Below are 19889 nucleotides of genomic sequence, written 5' to 3' on the forward strand. Positions count from 1 at the left end.
AAATTGGATATACACTGATACTGTTTTTTGCAAGTCTTTTCCTAAGTCCAACTTACCAAATAGCGGAATGCTATTTAATGTGTAGATCCTACCCGAAACTATCCTTTCCCCATGCTGAATCAAAATTATCTAAAAGCCATAAATGAGATTCAAACTGTTTCGTTAGAGTCCTACTAGTACAAAAGGTCCAAAAAAATATCACACTTTTTTTTTGGTCTTCTTTTGACTTCTAGAATAAGTTCCCGTAGAGCAGACATATACATATAGTATTTAGATCAATGTTCATTGATTTTTTTTAAAAAAATTCATCCGATGTAGATTCTTTTGTGATGGTTATTCTATTACCCTATTGTTGAAATTTTCGTTCAAGAATGGGAGAATTGTTACGTACATTTCTTAATGTTTATATATTACAGTCTGTTAAATCGTTATTTTTTTCATTTTTATGCATTAAGAGTGATTCATTTAAGATGAAAAGTAAATAATGTTACATGTTATTTACAATTGCAGTACGCTAACGATACATACCTACTTTTTGAAAACATTTCTGATGTAATATGAATACATTGCGAATTTATTTTCCTAACAAGGAAAGACTCCCAACCCTGAGAGCTAGATTACTTCGAAAAATATTTATTTCGACGTCACTGAGAAGAGAATGATAGTCGTTCGGTTCGCCTCGATGTTGCCAGATCTACTGATTTTGCAGGAGATCTCCTCCTTTTTCTACGTTCTACTGATCTACTGCGAAAGAAAATGAAAAGTGAACAATCTCCTGCTTTTCCCTTACTTCGAGAAGTTAAAGAAATATATTATTATTAATATTGAACTTTCAATGTTTTCTCACATAAAAAGATGAAATTTCTCTGTTATAATACACAAAGCTCTGTGGAGAATATAGTTATAGAGCTTTACTGTATATAATATGAATCCAAAGAATACAACTGTACGTCATCTTCTATATGCATTATAGTTAGCGTTTTTATGATTTTCTGTAAGATTTACAAGTGTGTTGTTTAGATTGGGACTTGGGTTGGAAGAGTGGCTTAGATCATTTCTCCATGATCGTCAGCAAGAAATCGTCTTACGCTACGATCACGTGTGACTGTACCATATAGCTACGTTATCGCTACGTGTATGAAAAGACATTTTCCCACTCCACTTTGCTCTTTCAGTACGTTTTATTTCACACATGTGTGTATCAAATAATATTAATATAAATCGGGACTTTTCCCTTTCATTTGCTCAACGTAGTTCATCGGAAATGAATTCCGGACTGCTTGTTTTGACTACTTCCCCCTTAATAATGGCAAATTTTATGCCCCCCCGGATTTATATTCAAACGCCACCACTGTATGTGTCTACTGCTTTCTCCTGTTTTTTTATCTTCGAATCTCCTGCTTTTCCAACTGACTGGTCTGGCAACACTGGTTCGCCTTTGCTTTGTTAAGGGCTAAGGGGTATAGGAGGTTCAATTTTCACAGAAATTGAGTATGGAATTATTGGCTTTAAATGTAATGTCTTAAAAAGAATTAGAGATATCAACATTTACACAACGTAATACTCACTAAAGACTGTACCGAAAACAGCAACTAGTATTACCATCAGTCAGTATTGCCAACTAAGCATATAAGTTACAAATTTTAACTATGCAGTATTCTTAATTGCAGTATTTGTCTATGTTTTGTAAGTAGTTTAAAAAAAAATAATAGTAGGTATATAGTGCTATTTGAAGTTTATAATTTGTGCTGAGTTGGCAACACTGATCGATAAGTGATAACACTGCTTATTGTTGTTTTCGATACTGACTTTAGTGAGTATTACGTTGTGTAAGTTTTGTTTTGATCGCTTTAATTACTTTTAAGATATTATATTTGAAGTCCATTTTTTCCTATGTAGTCGATTTGTGTTAAAAATGATCTTCCGAGACGCGTATGTCCACAACAAGCCAAATGCGAATTGAGTGACTATTATCATCATTCTCAGTGACTTCGAAATACCTATTTCGCAAAGTTTGAACGAAATCCATCTCTCAGAATTGGGAGTCTCTCTTTTCAAAAAAAAAAAAAAAAAAAATCCCCAATACATTCATATTGTCAGAAATGTTCTTGAAAAATAGTTTATGTTACGTGGGTCTATATTTGATAAGAAATGCTTTTACTTTCCTTTTATTGTAAACTAAATATAATTTTAAGTTAGAATATATCCATCTTGCGCAGGTAAAACAGTAAAAGTCACAAATCTGACCAAAATGAGATAATTCGATTATTGAGATCTATAAATAATGATTCCCATCTTTAGTACAATTTTGTCAGTCAATTCTAAACCTGAGTTGAATAATCGCGTCTTGAAAATTTTAGTATATGTCTGACAGGAAAAAATGTTCCGTGAACAACAACGCTTTGTGACGTACTATTTTTCCTGCTCACGCTAGGTATTTAATTTTACGCTTTTTATCTAAAATACTGTGTGTGTGTGTATGTATAACCAGTAGCGTAGCCAGGATGTGTGTTTGGGGGGGGGGGGAAGTGCTGTTATAGGTACATATAGAAAAATTACAAACAATAAAATACATATACATAAAAATATATAAAAAATTGCAAACATCAAAGTACCCAAGTACCTTGTCGGACCTCTTTGGGGGTGCCCGGCCCCTCTTGGCCCCCCTTCCCTACGCCACTGTGTATAACTATATGTTCCCTAAATGTATATATATATATATATATATATATATATATATATATATATATATATATATATATATATATATATATATATATATATATATATATATATATATATATACTGAAAACGTTATTTGCATACCATGAGAAATTTGTAAAATTTTCATTTAATATTATTATATTTAAAAAGGTAGAAAGGCAATATATTGATATTTATTTCCAACCAATTATTGTTTGCTTTCTTGACACATTATTCTCGCTAGTGTTGGTAGATAAGGTTTTTCTTTTCTTTTCTTTTCTTTTCTTATTTCTTTCTTTCTTTTTTTCGTTTTTTTGTCCTTTATACTTATAATGGTTTACCTTGAAACAGATGTAAATCACAAATCATATATTGATTGACTTTAACGATTATTAAATATTCAGTTTGTTAAATATTATGTTTTATGTTCTTAATATCAACAAGGGCAAACGGATGATTAATACTAAACCATTCGCACTGTTACGAGGAGGAAGGTGACAGTTTCCTGAACCTCATTGTTACTGGAAACTGCATTACACCCTCTGCAGAGAATGGTGGAATGAAGAAAGTGGGAATAAACAGGAGAACCCAAGAAAATCCACGCATAAGGTGTTTGACCACCACAAACTTCACTTGGCTTGAACGGGGATCGAACCCTACGCACCAGAGGTGGACGCTCTACCACTGAGCCACAGCCGTCCGGTGTAGTTCCAATGTAACGCCCAATGATTACAATTTCCGGTCCTTCTACGCAATGGATATCGACAAACCTGTGCTATGGTGAAATAAATGCCTGAACATGCGTGGTGATTACGTTCTACAATAGTCAAGGTACGTAGAGTATAATGTAATCTCGTTTTTCTACTTTCGTTTGTAATCTTTAAAACCCAAAATCGAATAATTGAAATATTGATCATATTTTAAAATTTTGCAGAATAAAATCTGTGTAAGTTCTACATTTGATAAATATTTAAGAACAATTTTTAAATAATTATCAATATAACACTGTTACACAGATTTTATGTAGCAAAAATTAAAATATATATTTCAGGTATTCCTTTTCGGCATTTGGGCTACTTGCCAACTATAGTATAGTATAGTTGTTTTTACTATAAAGATAGTAAATTCAACCCATATATGGTTGAATGCATGGAAAATTTTAAACCAAATATTATGGTTGGCATTACTATATGACGTCATTCATGACGCCAAATGGTAAATTCAACCATATTTTTCAACTATAATAGGGTTGAATGAAATAGTTGAATTTACTCATATATGGTTTTCGGTAGGTTGATTTTACCACTAAATAGTTGTTTCAACCATATTTTATGGTAAATTGAACTATAATATAATTGTCCAGATATTAACTATATTTTTTAGTAAATTTAGCTGTTTTTCTTTTTTTTATTCAACCATATCATTTTTCTGTGTACTTAAACTACGCAAAAGGATGATGTGGGTGACTTGAATAAAAGATAAGAAATTAAATTTTGTACTTTATTATAAAAAGAAGATGAGGATGAATTAATGGAGTGAAATTTATTAAAGATCCGGAGTTCTTAATTTGAAAGGGGATAATTTGAATTTCGTAACGCCGATCAACACATTGACCTAAAGGGTCTCGGTTTTTGATCGGTTGTATCGTTAGCTGAAATCTAACCAAATGAGACTATTAAATTATGAACATGCCAATGCAAAACTATATGTTTAAATAGAATATTAGCTTCCTTTTCCAACAAATGAACCTCTTTGAGAAACAAAATATGGTGTTGTTTACTCACGTTTTAGTGCTTGCTGCTGTCCAGAGGTACTGGGGCTTGGAGTCACTTTTGGCTGAATATTAACGGCGCACTATCACACTTGGGTTTGAGTGTGCTTCGTACCCGCCGGAGGTCTTCTCCTGTTTTCTTCTTAGCGCTGCCTCGCAGTCTCGTTGATTCTTCTCGCTGCTCGGCGCTGGACGCCGTGGTCCTGGGTTCGTTGTTTCGTTGGGGTCTCCCTCTATGGAACTGGACTTGTAAGCTTGAAGTCCTCTTTGGAGATCATCTAGTGCTGGACGTCTTTCGAGACTTTGACGTGTGTCGGCTCAGCTACCGGTGGGCTACCGGTGCTGACTGCTACATCACGATGGCAAAGGCGTCGGGTCCTCTTGAGCGACGCACGGGACGAAGTGGAGGCGTATACACTCTAATGGGTAGCTATGAACTGGATGACTAAACTTCCTAAAATTTAGTATTTATACGGATGAGCATCCTTGTTTACTCAAATAGATATTTGATTTTAAGCTGGTGAAAGTACGTTTTTGTGTGACATCCATGTGCTTGTTTCTAGAATTAGGTTCGTTGTTTCCTTGAATAGTTGTCTATTCTAAAATCATAACACTGTCTGGAAGTTTACAGTTTCAACCAAGAAATACTAATTTCTTAATAATAAAATTGCTTTAAAATAAACGTATAATTTAGCCCGTTCTGGCTGCATGTTCGCTACAAAATATATTTTTTAGAACCACTGCTTGAAAAATGTCGAACCTCTCTCAAGCAGTTTAAGAAATTACGCTGGAAGTAGTATGCGCTATTTCAAATTATTCATGTTTTACAATCTTCTGGTACCTACAAAATGAGTACTCAATACTTAAAAGTATATTCTCGTACTCTACTTACTTCGTACAATTCCTTACATCGGTGCTGAGGGATTGTGAAACTAATATTTAGATAGAGGGCATTGGATAAACAGTTTCATAGCTGAATCAGAAATCGCTGGCCATTGCAGTGGGCATTGGAATCCCCTGACTTCTCACTCTCGGCCACGTAAAAGCAATTGTGTACCAAACCAAAATCAGAAGAATCCATGAATTGAAGCAGTTCATTGATCCTAATCTGCCAGTAAAGACCCTAATATGCTCAGAAGGGTGCACGAGGAGAGGAAAAGACGCCTTGCATATGGATCGAACGAGTTGAATATCCTATGAGCACGTACTGTAACTGTTAGTCTTCAACTTTGACATGTAAATCACTTTTACAAGACAGAAGATAGGTAAAACCTGGAATAGGAGTTGTGTTCTTCGTAACACTCTTGTCGTAACATTCATATCACTTTATCCCTTCAGATTTCACAAGAAAAGTCAGTTGGGTTCAAGATGGCGGATATCGCGCCGTAATGGCCATTTCTCCTTGCCGTTAAAAGTTTATCCTCAGTAGTCATAGTTCAGATTTCATCTCAATCATTGCAATCACTTTCAACTTATAAATCAAGATCTTTCTTGGCTGTATTGTTGTAGTATGTGTCTTTGTCGCAAGAGACTCAGGTTTAATTCCAGGTGAGAACTCACTTGCTTTGAATCGCATATTATTGTAGGTTCAAGTTTGACCTAACCTCGCTGCTGAAAGTGACGTGAAAATCTAATCAACCAACTTATGAATTAACCTACAGAAAATATGTAGTCTGAAAGCATTGATAAAATATCCCGGGTAATCGGTTTTAGGAATAACATCACTGGAAAGGAAGTATCATCTGTAGAAAATTTAAATGCTAAGACTCGCTATAAAAGCTGAAAAATCTGGGAAGCATTTTCAGATTGTCTTTCCAGAAAAAAGTGTAGAGCATGATAGGACAGAGATATGGTTTGGAGAGCTGGAAATTCGATACTTTAATCACGCCTTGGGTAAGAGTAACCAATGCAACGGCAGAAAATGTAGTGTAAGTGTATTTAATCAACATCAGTATGCTTCGACGGATGAATTGGCCCCACTTGACAATTTTGGCAGGTGTACCATTATATTTTTGCTTTTGAACGCTTGAAAATTTTGTCATATCGAGATTATCGTGAAATTAGTGTATGTTTGCCGAAGTACAGCATCCGGTAATACGAATTCGGTATCACTGCGTGGAGGAATGAATTGTAGTGATATCAAGGAACTCGAAAGGCTACTCAACATTTTCTCATTCCAAGGATTTTTGACGGTATTACGTGAAATTTACCATATTGATCATAACATCCAGAAGTGGCAAGTTGAGGGCCAGAGTGGTCCATATGAACTTTTATAGAAAGAAATAAACGCTAAAACTTCTTTCTTAGAACTAGTTTTTCAGTCAATTTTTTATATTGTTATTTTTCGGCGACATATTATCTAAGTCAACTAAGAATAAAAACAGAAAGGGCAGGAATAAAAATTAAAATTAATTAAACATCAAAGCCAGTGTTGCTGATATGTCATTCTAGGAATTACGGACATGAACAAAATAATGATATGAGTGAGTCATGTATTATTAGCGCCTTCAGTATCTTTGCAAGAAATGAAATCGAGACGAGACTGCATACAACCTCGGTCTCGTATTGATCGACAGAAGGCGGTCTTGTAAGGAATGTTAGTCTCGACAAACAGATGTTTGTCTTGATCTGGCGAAAGTCGCGCGCACATAGTCAATTGTTTTCTCATCAATTTCTGGCCTGCTTAGTGATTTCCTTTTACAAACAGACTAAGTTACTTTAAATTGTGTTTATCACTTCCGAATTGAGTGCCAGCTTGGTGAATGTCACTTGAACTTCGTTTAGTACTAACTCTAGAATGTTTTACATGAAATTCCGGAGCACAAAATTTGCTCCTGTCTTCGTTTACTGCCATCTTGATTTACTGTCGTCGTAGCTGTAGCTAAACATCAGTTTTGCTAATCACTAAAACTTTTTAAGTTTTTCTTTCATTTAGCGTAAAGTGCGTGTCACTCTCCATATTTAAGCATTTGTTATATAATTTTCAAATTGAAAAAAAAAATGTACAATACCTATGCAAACATGGATAACTATAAACTAACATGTACGTATTTAATAACCGTGTAACCTAATACATACTCTTAAATCACAATTGTGATATACATATATGATATATATGCAGTAAACTTTCTAGGTTGAATTTCTTTTGATAGTCAAAAATAAAAAGCTGCATATTCAACCTTTAATTTTGAAATTAGCTCCCCACTTTCTGTACTTGCCAAAAAAAAGTAAATATTTTAAAGCAACAATATTACTGTAAGAGATAAGTGGATTTTTAAAATAAATATTTGGAATGTTAAAAATTAATTGGATGATTACTAATTTAAGATTAATTGATTTGATATTGAGAAATTAACGTTTTGTGCTCGCAAATTTTAAACGTGAAAAATCTAATACCAAATTTACAGACATTTTTAAAAATAATATTAAAACAATCTCTCTCTCTCTCACTCTCTCGTTCTTATATATATATATATATATATGTGTGTGTGTGTGTGTGTGTGTGTGTATGGCTTGGCGGGCAACACATATTTTCTCAGAAAGATTTTTGGAATTATAAACAGACAATTATAGATAAATAAGAGAAATACAATGGACCATAGTAAAATAACGTCCATTGCAATGTCGCAAGCTTCTTACGCTTTCTTGTCAGATGTATTATAATTGTTTTACATTATTTCTGATATGTTTTCCTACTAATTTATAACTATTTATAATTATTGTTACATTCTATGTTTCAATTATTCTAAATTAATGCTTATTACCTGAGATTCAATTCACTTTTGTCTACTATTAATACTTTTCCTAACCTCGACACATTTACTTCTTTCCAAATTCTTAAACGTTCTTCATCAATTCACCTTAAGCGATTTTTGTCTGCAGATATATTTTCAATTCTGTACAGAAGTAGAAAGTAATCTCCACAACTGATAATCACTTTTATTATTATTTCTTTTTCTGTAGTTTAACTTCCTACTATTGTGCACCGAAACTAAGACAGATGATAATGAATGAAATGATGGATTGAAGAAATTGGGAGAAAATGGACAACTCACTTATTCACTCCAAGCTAAGAAAACACACACACACACTGTTTAGCTACCACAAAGCATATTAGGGCAGGTATAATCGAATCAAGGATATATTTGTACCAGAATTGACTTCATGTTTTAAATAATTTTATTTATAAAGTATCTTCTATATTATTTAGAACCAACAATAGAAGATACAACATATAACTACTTATAAAATGCCGAGGATATCAGCCATAAGTGAAACTTCTCAAGCTGAAAGCTTACTGCCATGAGCTTTATTGAGCGCTGGACCAAGCACATGTACACCAACAAATTACAAATTTAAGACTTAAATATTACCAAAGAAACTTGAATCTTTTCGACTCGTTTAGACTTTACAGTTGTCTTTGTAAACCCATCTAGGATACAGATTCTTTCTAAACTAGTGAAGTTTTTAATAAGGAGTCCACACAGACAATCTCATATTTATTTGCGAAACCAAGAAAATTGTCTTATAGCTTTACACTTAATATCTACTGTACTATGAATAAAAATTATGCATTACATAAACACATATTGGTCCTAACTTCTTGCTTGAATAACGGCGCGGAATGGCTTAGGTCTCATTGCCAATCCATCAATTTGTTCTGTCGAAGGGGGAGGTTCGTTTGTCGGAATGCTGAATGTAAATCTCGAAAATAACATCGTAGTCTTTAAGAAGAGAACCATTTTCGCTACACTTTCGCCCACACATCTTTTTCGACCTGAATATAAAATAAAAGAATTATGTACTAACAAGCAATATAATGAAGTAATCTTAAGCAAATGGTTTGTATCTATATTGTATGAGGATATATGGTACTACTGAATCCCATTCGTGGCTCCTAGAGCACGCTACTTATTACAGTAGCTTTAAAAGGGCGAAACAATAGCGTATATCGTATAATTCACGATAAAAGGCTAAAGAGATACATCATCTAACAGAATATATGTACAAAAATGTTTAAAAGTACTAAGAAACTACTTCTATTCTCGAAAGATCTGGAAGTTTTACTCCTAATAGGGTTGAACCAGAAATAAGGTTCCCAAAGAGTTCCAGCCGCACGGGAAAGGAGTTCCAGGACTTTGTAGAAAATATTTTAATCGATTTTATTTTTAGGCAGAATGAGAATTTCCGTTCTTCCTAATCTTTGGAGACAGGGAATTCTTTACGAGGAGAATTTTTTTTAGAGAAATGCAGCACCGAAAAGCTTCACTCCTAGCGTGTTTGTATGCAGATCGGAACTCATGTATAAAATGGCTGTTGTAACGAGGGCGGGAACTATGTCCAAGCAGTCAAAATGCAAGGAAAATTCTCACGAGGACAAAATCACAGAAGTATTTATGGGATGTACAGTGCACATCCTACATGATTATTTTTTCCTTTCAATTGTCATATATTCTAAAATGTTATCTATATTTGTTTAACTGAAATAACTTTTTCTTTCTTTTAAAATGCTGAAAACTCAATGAGACGTAAAAATGTTATAATAAAAGAGCAGATTAGCTTTAATTACTTTCACACATACCCATATGAAAAGCTCTGGATATTCCTATTTATTATACCTTTAATACATTTGAAATACATTTAGGATATTGCTGTAAGACCATTCATTTTAATTACGAAAAGTAACTGTGATGCTATTTGATTTTTAAAAAGTCGTTCTCGTGTGGTAGGTAGCGTATAGCAGTCTTTTATTTTGAGTAATATATATATATATATATATATATATATATATATATATATATATATATATATATATATATATATATATATATATATATATATATATATATTAATTCTGAAATACTGATCAAGATATATTAAAGCAAAAATCAAAATGTGAAATACATACAGTACTTACTCTGTAACAGTCTTACCTCTTTTATTGGGTTTTAAGCATTTTTAAAAAATGTTATTTTCGTAAAGTGAAAAATTTCAGATAACATTTTAGATGCTTAACATTTGAAGAAAAAATAAACATTCTTTTATTAATCTGAGCCTATGATTCTATCGTTTGAATTTAGTCCGTTTTGTCTGAATTTTCCTTCGGGTTTGTCCTCTTGAATTTTGTCCAACATTCGTAATAATCTGTTTAGTAATTCTAACAGAGACTGCAAGAAGAATGACTATTTCTTCAAGTTTCATCATAAATTTTAGACGTTATTCTTCTTGTTATTCTCGGAAAAATGACAAGGATATTATTTATTAGCAGTGTCATTCACATCTACTTTGGTAAAGATGAATGTGATTTTTTAAAAATAATTGCGGGCAAATGGAAAATTGATTGACTCAGTTGCAAGAAAGCCGTTTGACATTGTAACTGAAACGAATATAAAATAAACTTAATTCGGTATAATACTAAATTATTTCACATCAAGATTTTATTCACTTTTTCAATAGTTCATGACTAAGATGCTAAGGGTCACAGTACATAAAATATGCCACTTTTCACATCCTCAAGGCATGTTTGCCCATATATTAAGTAAACAATGGAAGAGGATGCATAAGGTGACTCTTAAGAAAGAATGATAATGTTCTACATCACAATTCCATTTTCGGTATAACCTTATTAGCTGATTTGTCTTATATACATAATTCTATACTATATGCAATACTATCATATATACTTCTATTTTCATATTTATATTGTCAATGTAAATAGCAGAAATACAAAATATCAATATCGAAATACTTGTATGTTTTTTGTAGTTTCAATCAAATCCAAAGGTCAGATAATCGGGGATAAGGGCCGTCTTACGCATTCTTTTGCTTTGTTTCCTTAATATGTGGCTAAAAATGTGTTGAGGATGTGAACTGTGGCACCTTCTACGCACTGCAAGCAGTTTCGGTTTTAGCGGGTAGGACGGTTGCCGGGTAGGCACGAGCCTACCCAAAAATTTTGAAAAAATATATAAACACTAAAAGATAGAATAAAGAGTAAATATATTTTCCACTTTTTATATTAATGGTAAATAATTATTTAATAAACATCATCAACCACTGCTATCAAAGTAGTTTCATATTGGCATTTATCAATCAAATGTGTATATGTATCCATACGCGAGGGAGGTGGCCTACCCAAAATTAAAATCCTAAAGCCGCCCTTGACTGCGAGCCTTAGCACGTTGGAGGTGAACTACAGGAAAACTGAATAAAATTTTGTTGTGAAATGACTTGATACTAGATCGAAGTAAGTTCGCGTTGCTTTTGTTTCAGCTACAATGTCAAACGGTTTTCTTGCAACTGAGTCAATCAATTTTCCATTTCTCTGCAGGTAGTTTTTTTAATCACATTAATTTCTATTGAAGTAGATGTGAATAACACTGTTAATAACAGAACTGTATCTAGTCATTTTTTCTAGAAGAACAAGTAGAATAACATCTAAAATTTATGATAAAACTTGAAGAAATAGTTATTCTTCTTACAGAATCTGTTACAATTAGTAAAGAAAAATTCTCTTGAGGAAATCCCTTCCTGGACAGAATTCCTCGTCTCGAAAGATTAGGCAGAACGGGACTTCCCATTCTGCCTAAAGATAAGATCATTTAAAATATTTTCTACAAAGTGCTTTAGGGCCTTTTGGCAGAATGAAAAGACACCATTAAAAAACTTATTATTTGGTTCTTAAAAGATTTTGAATTTTTGTTTATAAGTGCCAATATAATAAAAAACAACTTACTTTCGATAAGATAAATTTTCAAGCAAAGCACGCAACCCAAGATTGAACAGAAAACAACCTTTACACGGCTGTGATTGTCACAACAACGTTTGATCAGTCGATATCCAATGATTTCATCTCGTCTTCACACCAAGCATGAGAAAGTCGACGCTAATTCGCCCTGGCTGAAGAAGGAAATCCAATGGAATCGTTCGTTACGTCAACGAATTTTAGTTTAAAAAAGTAATTAAAAAGACGTAAATAGTATACGACCTTAATTCAAGATTGCACCCCCCAGATATTTGAACACCCCTCTAAGTTCAAAATTCTGCATAAATCATTGCCTGCAACAACGCTGTGCGCGGCTGTTCCCTCACTCTCGATTCCGCCCGGCCGCGCTGCGCCGCTGTCTTGATTCAGCACCCGTCCGAGATGGAGGTGCCTATTGTTGCTCCCGCCAAATGCGAGATTCGCTCCGTAATTCATTTTTATACGCCAAAGGAACTCTACCTGTCGATATTCATCGTCAGTTGACATATATATCCGTTCAACACGTCCTAAAGTTGTGCAGGGAACTTAGTGCCGGTCGGAAGGACTTCCACAATGAAGAACCGAGTGACAGATCGTCAGCTTCGGAGGCGATTGTCGAGATGGTCCAACGCGAGGTGCTTCAAAACAGGAAGATCGCCGTCCGTTAACTTGTTGCTCGGATTCCTGGGAGTTCTTAGAGTACAGTGGAAAGAGCTTTGAAGAGGTAAAACGCTTCCTCAATGTTAACAAAATGTGGTTGCGACACTTGCACAATCCTCAATGGTTGTGGCCAGTGTTGAATTCAGACATTTTCACCCGGGGGGAATATGAACTCCTCGGGGGAGGGGAGTTTGGGTGAAGTAATTTCTACATTTTGTAATTGAAATTTTGAGAGTTTCTCCGGGTGGAATGAATTTTCTTCGGGGGAGAGATTCCCCCGGGCTACCCCCTGAATTCATCCCTGGTTGTGGTTTAACCTGTGAACGGCAAATTAGAAGAGTAGTCCCTGGTGAGACTACGATAACGTGCTCTGTAAAACAACCTAGAGAAGAGACAAGCGATGATGCAAGGAACGTAGATGGCAAATTCATGTTATTTAGCTTCAAGACTAAATTTCGAGCTTATATATAAGAGGTATGGGAAAAGAAAAGCTGTTATACCTAAGTTAGACATTCATTCTATGTATCGAGTGCATGATGTGGAAGATAACGTTTCCAGAAAAAGTAAGCTTAAAAGAAATTGAAAACAAGACCTAATTTAGGAGCTACTGTAAAGTAAGTATTAAAAGTAGAACAGAACGAAGAGAAGCAATTAAATATTTTAATTTTCACTAGAATTCTTTAAAGGAAAATAAATCACAAACTATTGAATGTAATGAAGAGAAAAACTTTCCGCTTTTATATGGTTTTGTGATCACGACGTTTGTTGAAATGTGCCTCATCTTGTTCAAAATTCCCCTATGCACTTTTCCTTTGTATTTTATGTAAAGGCTACAAACTACAAGGACTATATATTTTTCTAACAAGAATTACGTTCTGTTACAATAAACCTTATTTTATTATTCCTTTTATTTTAGCTTACCTTAGGACTAGGCTAAAAGTAAGAGACCGCATCTTTAGCATTTAGCTATACTCAAAACAGACGTTTGGGAACCAGTTATCAGGAGATAGGGAACCAGTTCTTTACTTCAACGAAGATGTAAACAGTAGAATAGCGCAAAACTCAGACGTCTGTGTGAAATGGATAAATAAGGTGTAAGTTTATCATGAAGATGGAAAAAGTACTCAACAATTATGTTTAGAGAGTGTATAGGAAACAGATGACACTGTAAACAAGTGCTTGTGTGAGAGAAAAGATCCAAAGATTGCCTGTTAGGTTACAACATCGCTTCATCTGCTCTTAAAAACAGAGTAATAATGCCACAAATCATCTCTCAAACTTCAAATCATGACATACAGATCAGTGTTGAAAAAGCCAATTCTCGATCTCGGGACATCAGGATCTCTTGGATCACGGGCTCTTTCCTCAGCTCCACTTCCAAACAACAGGAGAGTTTCCAGATTTATTCTGAACTTTCAGCAGCAAGCTTGACATTCGGCTCTCAATCACAGAAGTGTGGGCGTCCTCATCAAGAACCATATGCAGCAAGGCGATGGTCATCAACAGCATCTCTCTGTATACAATCGACAAAGAACAATGGCCACAAAACAAAAATCCCTTTAACGAACGACTATTCATTTCGTCATTTCAAGGACAGGTGATAGGTATGGGATGGTAGTCCTAGATGTCCAACACTAGAGCTGAAAGATGGTTTGTGATTGGCCTCCGAGATAGTTGAGAAAATGAAATTTGAAGAAAAGTGATGCTTTAACAAGAATCTCTTTACTGAGCAACGATCGAAATTTCTCCAGTCTGGATTTAGCTCGGTGGGATAATGTCAGATGTATAATCGGCGTCTTAAAGAATATGCGATTAACCTTAAATGCAACTGTGATGACAAATGAAGTTTGTATCAGGTTGGGTTGGGTGAATTGTGACATCGTGAAAGGCAACACAACATGGTAGCAAAAATTTAGTTTCAAAATAAAGAGAAGAAGTTATTCCCAACGTAATCTTTCAGTACGAATTGAAACAATATGAAAGATGGAAACAAAACAGTCAGGTGCAAAAGTATTGCAAACTCAAGCAGTATTAGGTAACTATCCAAATATTTAAATAAAATTATTAACAATTGTATTATTGTTAAAGATCTTACAGATTGCTGTTAGTATATGCAATGTACTGTTCAATTAATATGTAAAACATAGGAAAAGAAACACTCATAAAAAATTAATTCATGACTTTACTTAAAACCAAACATTAGATGGAACAAATGCTTCGTTGATCTATTAGATAACATGGGGTCATTTCGTACTTCATGAACTTGCCATGAGTGTTTAGTGGTGCCCATCCTCGCTATCCGAAAAAAAACATTATCTGATGGTCAACTGGTCGTAGAGGAAATAAATAACAATAGATATCTAGCCTTCAACCAAAAACTGATTTATAGCGATAATTTTACAATTACTGTAACCTGTAATAATCGTGATTTACCATAACCTGTAAAGCTGTTGTGATGGAACGTTAACAAGGTTATACAGAATTGATGATAATTTCGCTATTACAATGCATATTTTGAAAACAAAACCAAGCCAATGCACTAAATTTTACGGGGTAAAACGAAATAATATAAATTTTATTATTCCAAAACGTAATCGTATTAAGAACTATAGAGATAATAGAAAAGAAAGCACAGATAGCACGCAAACAATAATAAAACGTCAAGGTTGAAGTACAATATGAAAAAAAAACAAAGAAAAGAAAGTTCCAAAGTGCTGACGGTAGAGTGAAAAGATTGAAGGAAAAATCCAAAGTATGTATGATGGAGAAAATATAATTCAATTATGCACGAAGAAATTGTGAGAGTTATTTATACACGAAAAACACTAACACTGTCAAAAAGGTGAAAGGTTCTTTTATGTTTAAATATAGATGAAAATATCATAGGCCTAATTCAAGGGACAAAGATTCTCCATAGTTAGCAATAAACAGAAAAACCTTAAACTCTCCATAAAATAACACCACTACAAAACTAGTATAGCCAAAACAAACATAGAAATCTATCCTAATATACTCTGCTTAAAACAGACCAGAAGAAAAAAAGAAAACTATAGATATTGTTACAATGATTGGGGCGTTACCATCACTTCCTTAGTCAACCTAAAGAGAAAAGAAAAAATTAAGGGTACTGAAATCAAAACGAGATACTTTGCAACCCGAAGTACCCAGCATATCCATACTTAGTTATTCCTAGGAGTAGGCTAAAACTGAAAGGTACGGCGTTTGACTATACTCAAAACAGATGTTTTGAGACTGGTTAACAGGAGGTAAGGAACCAATTTGCCACATCATCGAAGATATAGGCATTAGAATAGGTAGAGTGCAAAACTCTAAAGCTATGGGTGTGGTACAAATTGATAGGGTGTAAGTTTATCACGAATATAGAACCGATAACCAACAGTTATATTTAAAGTATACTGTACAGAAGACAAATGACAAGGCAAACAAGAGGCTTTTTGTGAGAAGGAAGGGTGTCAAGAATTGCCCGTTACATGCCAGGCTCTAGAAATCAGAACAATGATGTGACGAATAGTCTCTCAAACTACAAACCACGATGTAGAGATCAAGTTAAAGGAGTTGCAAAACCAGATCTCGAACACGGGATATCAGGACCTCTCCGTCCTGGACTACGGGATCCTTGCTCAACTCCACTTCCTGACGGTCGTACTCTCCATTGGCCAACGTGAAAGTTCCCAGGCTTCATCTAATTTCCAGGCATTTGACTTCACATTGGGCTCTCCAAAACAGTAACAGCGAGAGGTGATGACCACCAACAGCGTCTGTGCAAAGACAGTTGATGAATAACGAACACGAAACAAACGTATTTGACATACGGCCATAGACAATGTATTCGTATCCAGTTTTGGCCCACGTGAAGTTACGTATTGAAAATTCAAAAATGAGTATCCTCAAAAATGGAAGAATGAGTTAAAAATGTAAGTTGTGCATTACTCTATTTTGTACTACTCAGCTCATTTAGCTTCACCTTAAACATTAAGTAATTCTAGTGTACTTCGTTCAGTAAACTTCTTTTGCTGCGTAACGGTAAGTGAAAAACAATACTGCTATAGTAACATATCTATCTCACGAAAAACTTCAAATTTGCTAAGAGATGTAACACATTTAAGTAATCCGTCATTCATATTACTCCTTAATGATTAAAATGGTACTTGTTCTGTTTAATTTTCATGTGAAAGATATAAATAAAGACTAACCTCTGCCAAAGAATGATGTCCATTCTTGGTGAAGTGATTTACCGTCATTCAAGAATCTTTCTGGTCTAAAGACTTCAGGATCTTCCCAGTGGTCTTTATCCACGGAGAGTGAATACAAGTTGAGCCATAGAGTGGTACCCTGTTCATAAGATCAATTATTTAATGTTAGTTATTCTCCTATCTATAACATTTCCCGTAGGAATATGTAACAAGAAAAATATACTACACAAATAAAATAACTGCTAATGTTGAATTAATTTCACTATTTTCTTTTTATAAATTCAGAAAATTCATAGCAAAAATCTATTGTTCTCATTGACAAATATCCTCAGGTACATTTTCAAGATATTTGTAATAAGTGGACTGTTTAAAAATATTTAAATTTTAACAGATTTTCATATTAAATTTTCCGCATTACTTGAAATTTCGACATTTCGGCATTTGAAATTGTGTTTCTTTCATAAAATCATTTCAAATTTCTTAACTTAGTGTCGCGTTATAACATTTCCAAACTTAAAGCAAATATTGAACACAAGCGCAAAGGGCTAATCATATGTTCATGAATTTTATATAGTCTTAAGGGAAAATGAAACTCTCAACAACGAAACAACATTCGCGTCAATTATTTGGAATATAGGTATTAGACTTGATGAAATATTCGAGCTATGTAGAAAGATTTTACCATACCAATGTTGGAAAATCTTAACCATTCTTTAAAATTGTATTCCTGTTTATCTTTAATATATTCATTAGTAACTTTTAAAACGGCGCTCCTTATTAGTATGGTCAGACTAGAAGGTACACGACAATAGAGCTATTGTTTGATTAATTGATTTATTACTTATTACTTGATTTATTACTTTCTTGTCAGGTGTGGTCGGACAGGTCATTAGGAGGGTAAAGATTTATTGCTAGACCATTACGTAGTCAGACTGGTACTTGGAAAGGTTGACCGTTAGGAGTAGTTTCTAGAAAGTTTGAATGACCTGTATCACGTGATTTCTTTATAGGAATCGTTTCTATAGGGTTGGATCGTATGCCAAAACATGCTTCTTGTAAAAATACTCTGAAATATGAAAAACTATGAACAATCTCTGATAGTGATCAAATTTATTATTTCATTGAATTCTCTCGTACGCATAGCATACTCATTAGTAATTATTTACTCTCGATTTAATATGAAGCTGATTAGAACACCTATGCAGTGATCAAATTAATTATTTTTATTGGATCGTATGCATGTCATACTCATTGGTAATTATTTATTCTTTCCTATTATTTAATTCGATCATTCATTTACATAAAGTAGAACAACTATGTTGTGATCATATTAATTATTTGTTCTTTTGTATTATTTGTAATAATACTCGTTGTTGTAAATGGGAGGGAATAAACTTTATTCGTGCGGAACATATTTTCATTTTGATTCGAGGAATCGTATGTATAGCATACTCGTTAAGAACTTGTAGAAACTCTTGATACCGGAGCATATACAGAGCATGGTTTTCGTACGTCTTTTCCTGGTGAACTCAAGAGACGTTATTCGCGCGCTTTTTGGAAACCGGTTGGGTGAAAGATGGCGTTGTCGAGTAATGATTGTATACGTACGTGTTAAAACATGAAGACAAATACAAAAGACTGATGCCACGCCGTGTAGACATCACAGAATGCCTACAAGATAATAGAAACAAGTTTGATGCCGCGGTGGGTGCACATAAGACAATGTAGGCGGATAATACAAAGAAGATTGGGGTTGTGGTAGGTCAACATGTTGAAAGTTGCTCCTATGTTAATTGGCAATAGAAAATTAGTTTGGCTCTGCAAATGGTGAACACGTGATTACCTTGCGGGTATGAAAATACTTTAAATACTGACTTTAGTGAAAAATATATAGAGACACATCATACAATTATTTTAAGAGGAGCCTTGCACAGTTAACACTGAAGCATTATCTAATGTTGAAAGAGAAATATACGAATCATCGTCAGATGAAGAATATGATTTTGATGCAATAGAATTACCAGTGCTAACAGTTTCACTAACCCCACCGCCATCTCCAGTTGTATTATCAAGAACATCTCGATTTTGGGGTTTACATTGTTGTTGTAACAGTCAAAAAGTTGATCGTGAATGTATAAATAAGGCTATAAAAATGGGATTTCAACGATGCATTAATATACGATGGATGTAGAGAAGGATCTTATGATTTTATCATCATTTTGTATGAATGATGCCCCAAAGTTATTGCGAACCCGTGCCTGGAGTACTATAACAAGTCCTAGTGTTGAAGAAGATGTGTTTTACCTGTAGCAAACACGCATATTATTGGAATATTAAGAAGAGAAAAATTCTATAAAACGTATGCGGAATTATTAAGTGACAGACTATCTCCCGAAAATACTGGATATGTTCATAAGACAGACAGAAATCGGACATTCCAGATTGAAAAAAATGTATTCGAATAGTGATAGTGTTTCATGTGTGTTAGGTAGTGGTGAAAATGTGAATTGTGTATTAAAAACTACAAAAGTATATTTACGTAATAATAGTAAAATTGAATGCATGGAATGCAAGTTAAATCATCTTCATAATTATACTCATCTTCATAATACTGGAACATTTGCAGTGAAGTACTTATCTGTTGATAAAACTCTCAGTGAACTCTTTGAAGTGTTTGAACAAGAACATAGTGAAATCTCATTTATACGGTTTATGTGTGAAAGTTCTCATTTAAAAAATACAGAATTTGTTGGACAGATTACTCAGTTTTTCATTCATCACACAAATGAAATTTCAC

At 34.0% G+C, this 19889-nt stretch overlaps 1 protein-coding gene across 1 annotated transcript in view; it reads right to left on the reverse strand.

Moving 5' to 3' along the window:
• Positions 1–9004: 9004 nt before the first annotated feature.
• LOC145662112 (farnesoate epoxidase-like) overlaps positions 9005–19889 on the reverse strand; it is a 31244-nt gene continuing 20359 nt past the window's right edge. The window contains exons 2-3 of the mRNA XM_081727448.1: positions 17093–17231; positions 9005–9251 (exon numbers count right to left, since the gene is read on the reverse strand). Coding sequence (XP_081583574.1) covers positions 9070–9251; positions 17093–17231 — 321 coding nt within the window. The 3' untranslated portion in view covers positions 9005–9069. The remainder of the gene's footprint in view (positions 9252–17092; positions 17232–19889) is intronic.

The sequence above is a fragment of the Thermobia domestica genome, chromosome 10 (genome assembly GCF_964235325.1).
Source record: "Thermobia domestica chromosome 10, izTheDome1.hap1.1, whole genome shotgun sequence".
NCBI classification, from domain to species: domain Eukaryota; kingdom Metazoa; phylum Arthropoda; class Insecta; order Zygentoma; family Lepismatidae; genus Thermobia; species Thermobia domestica.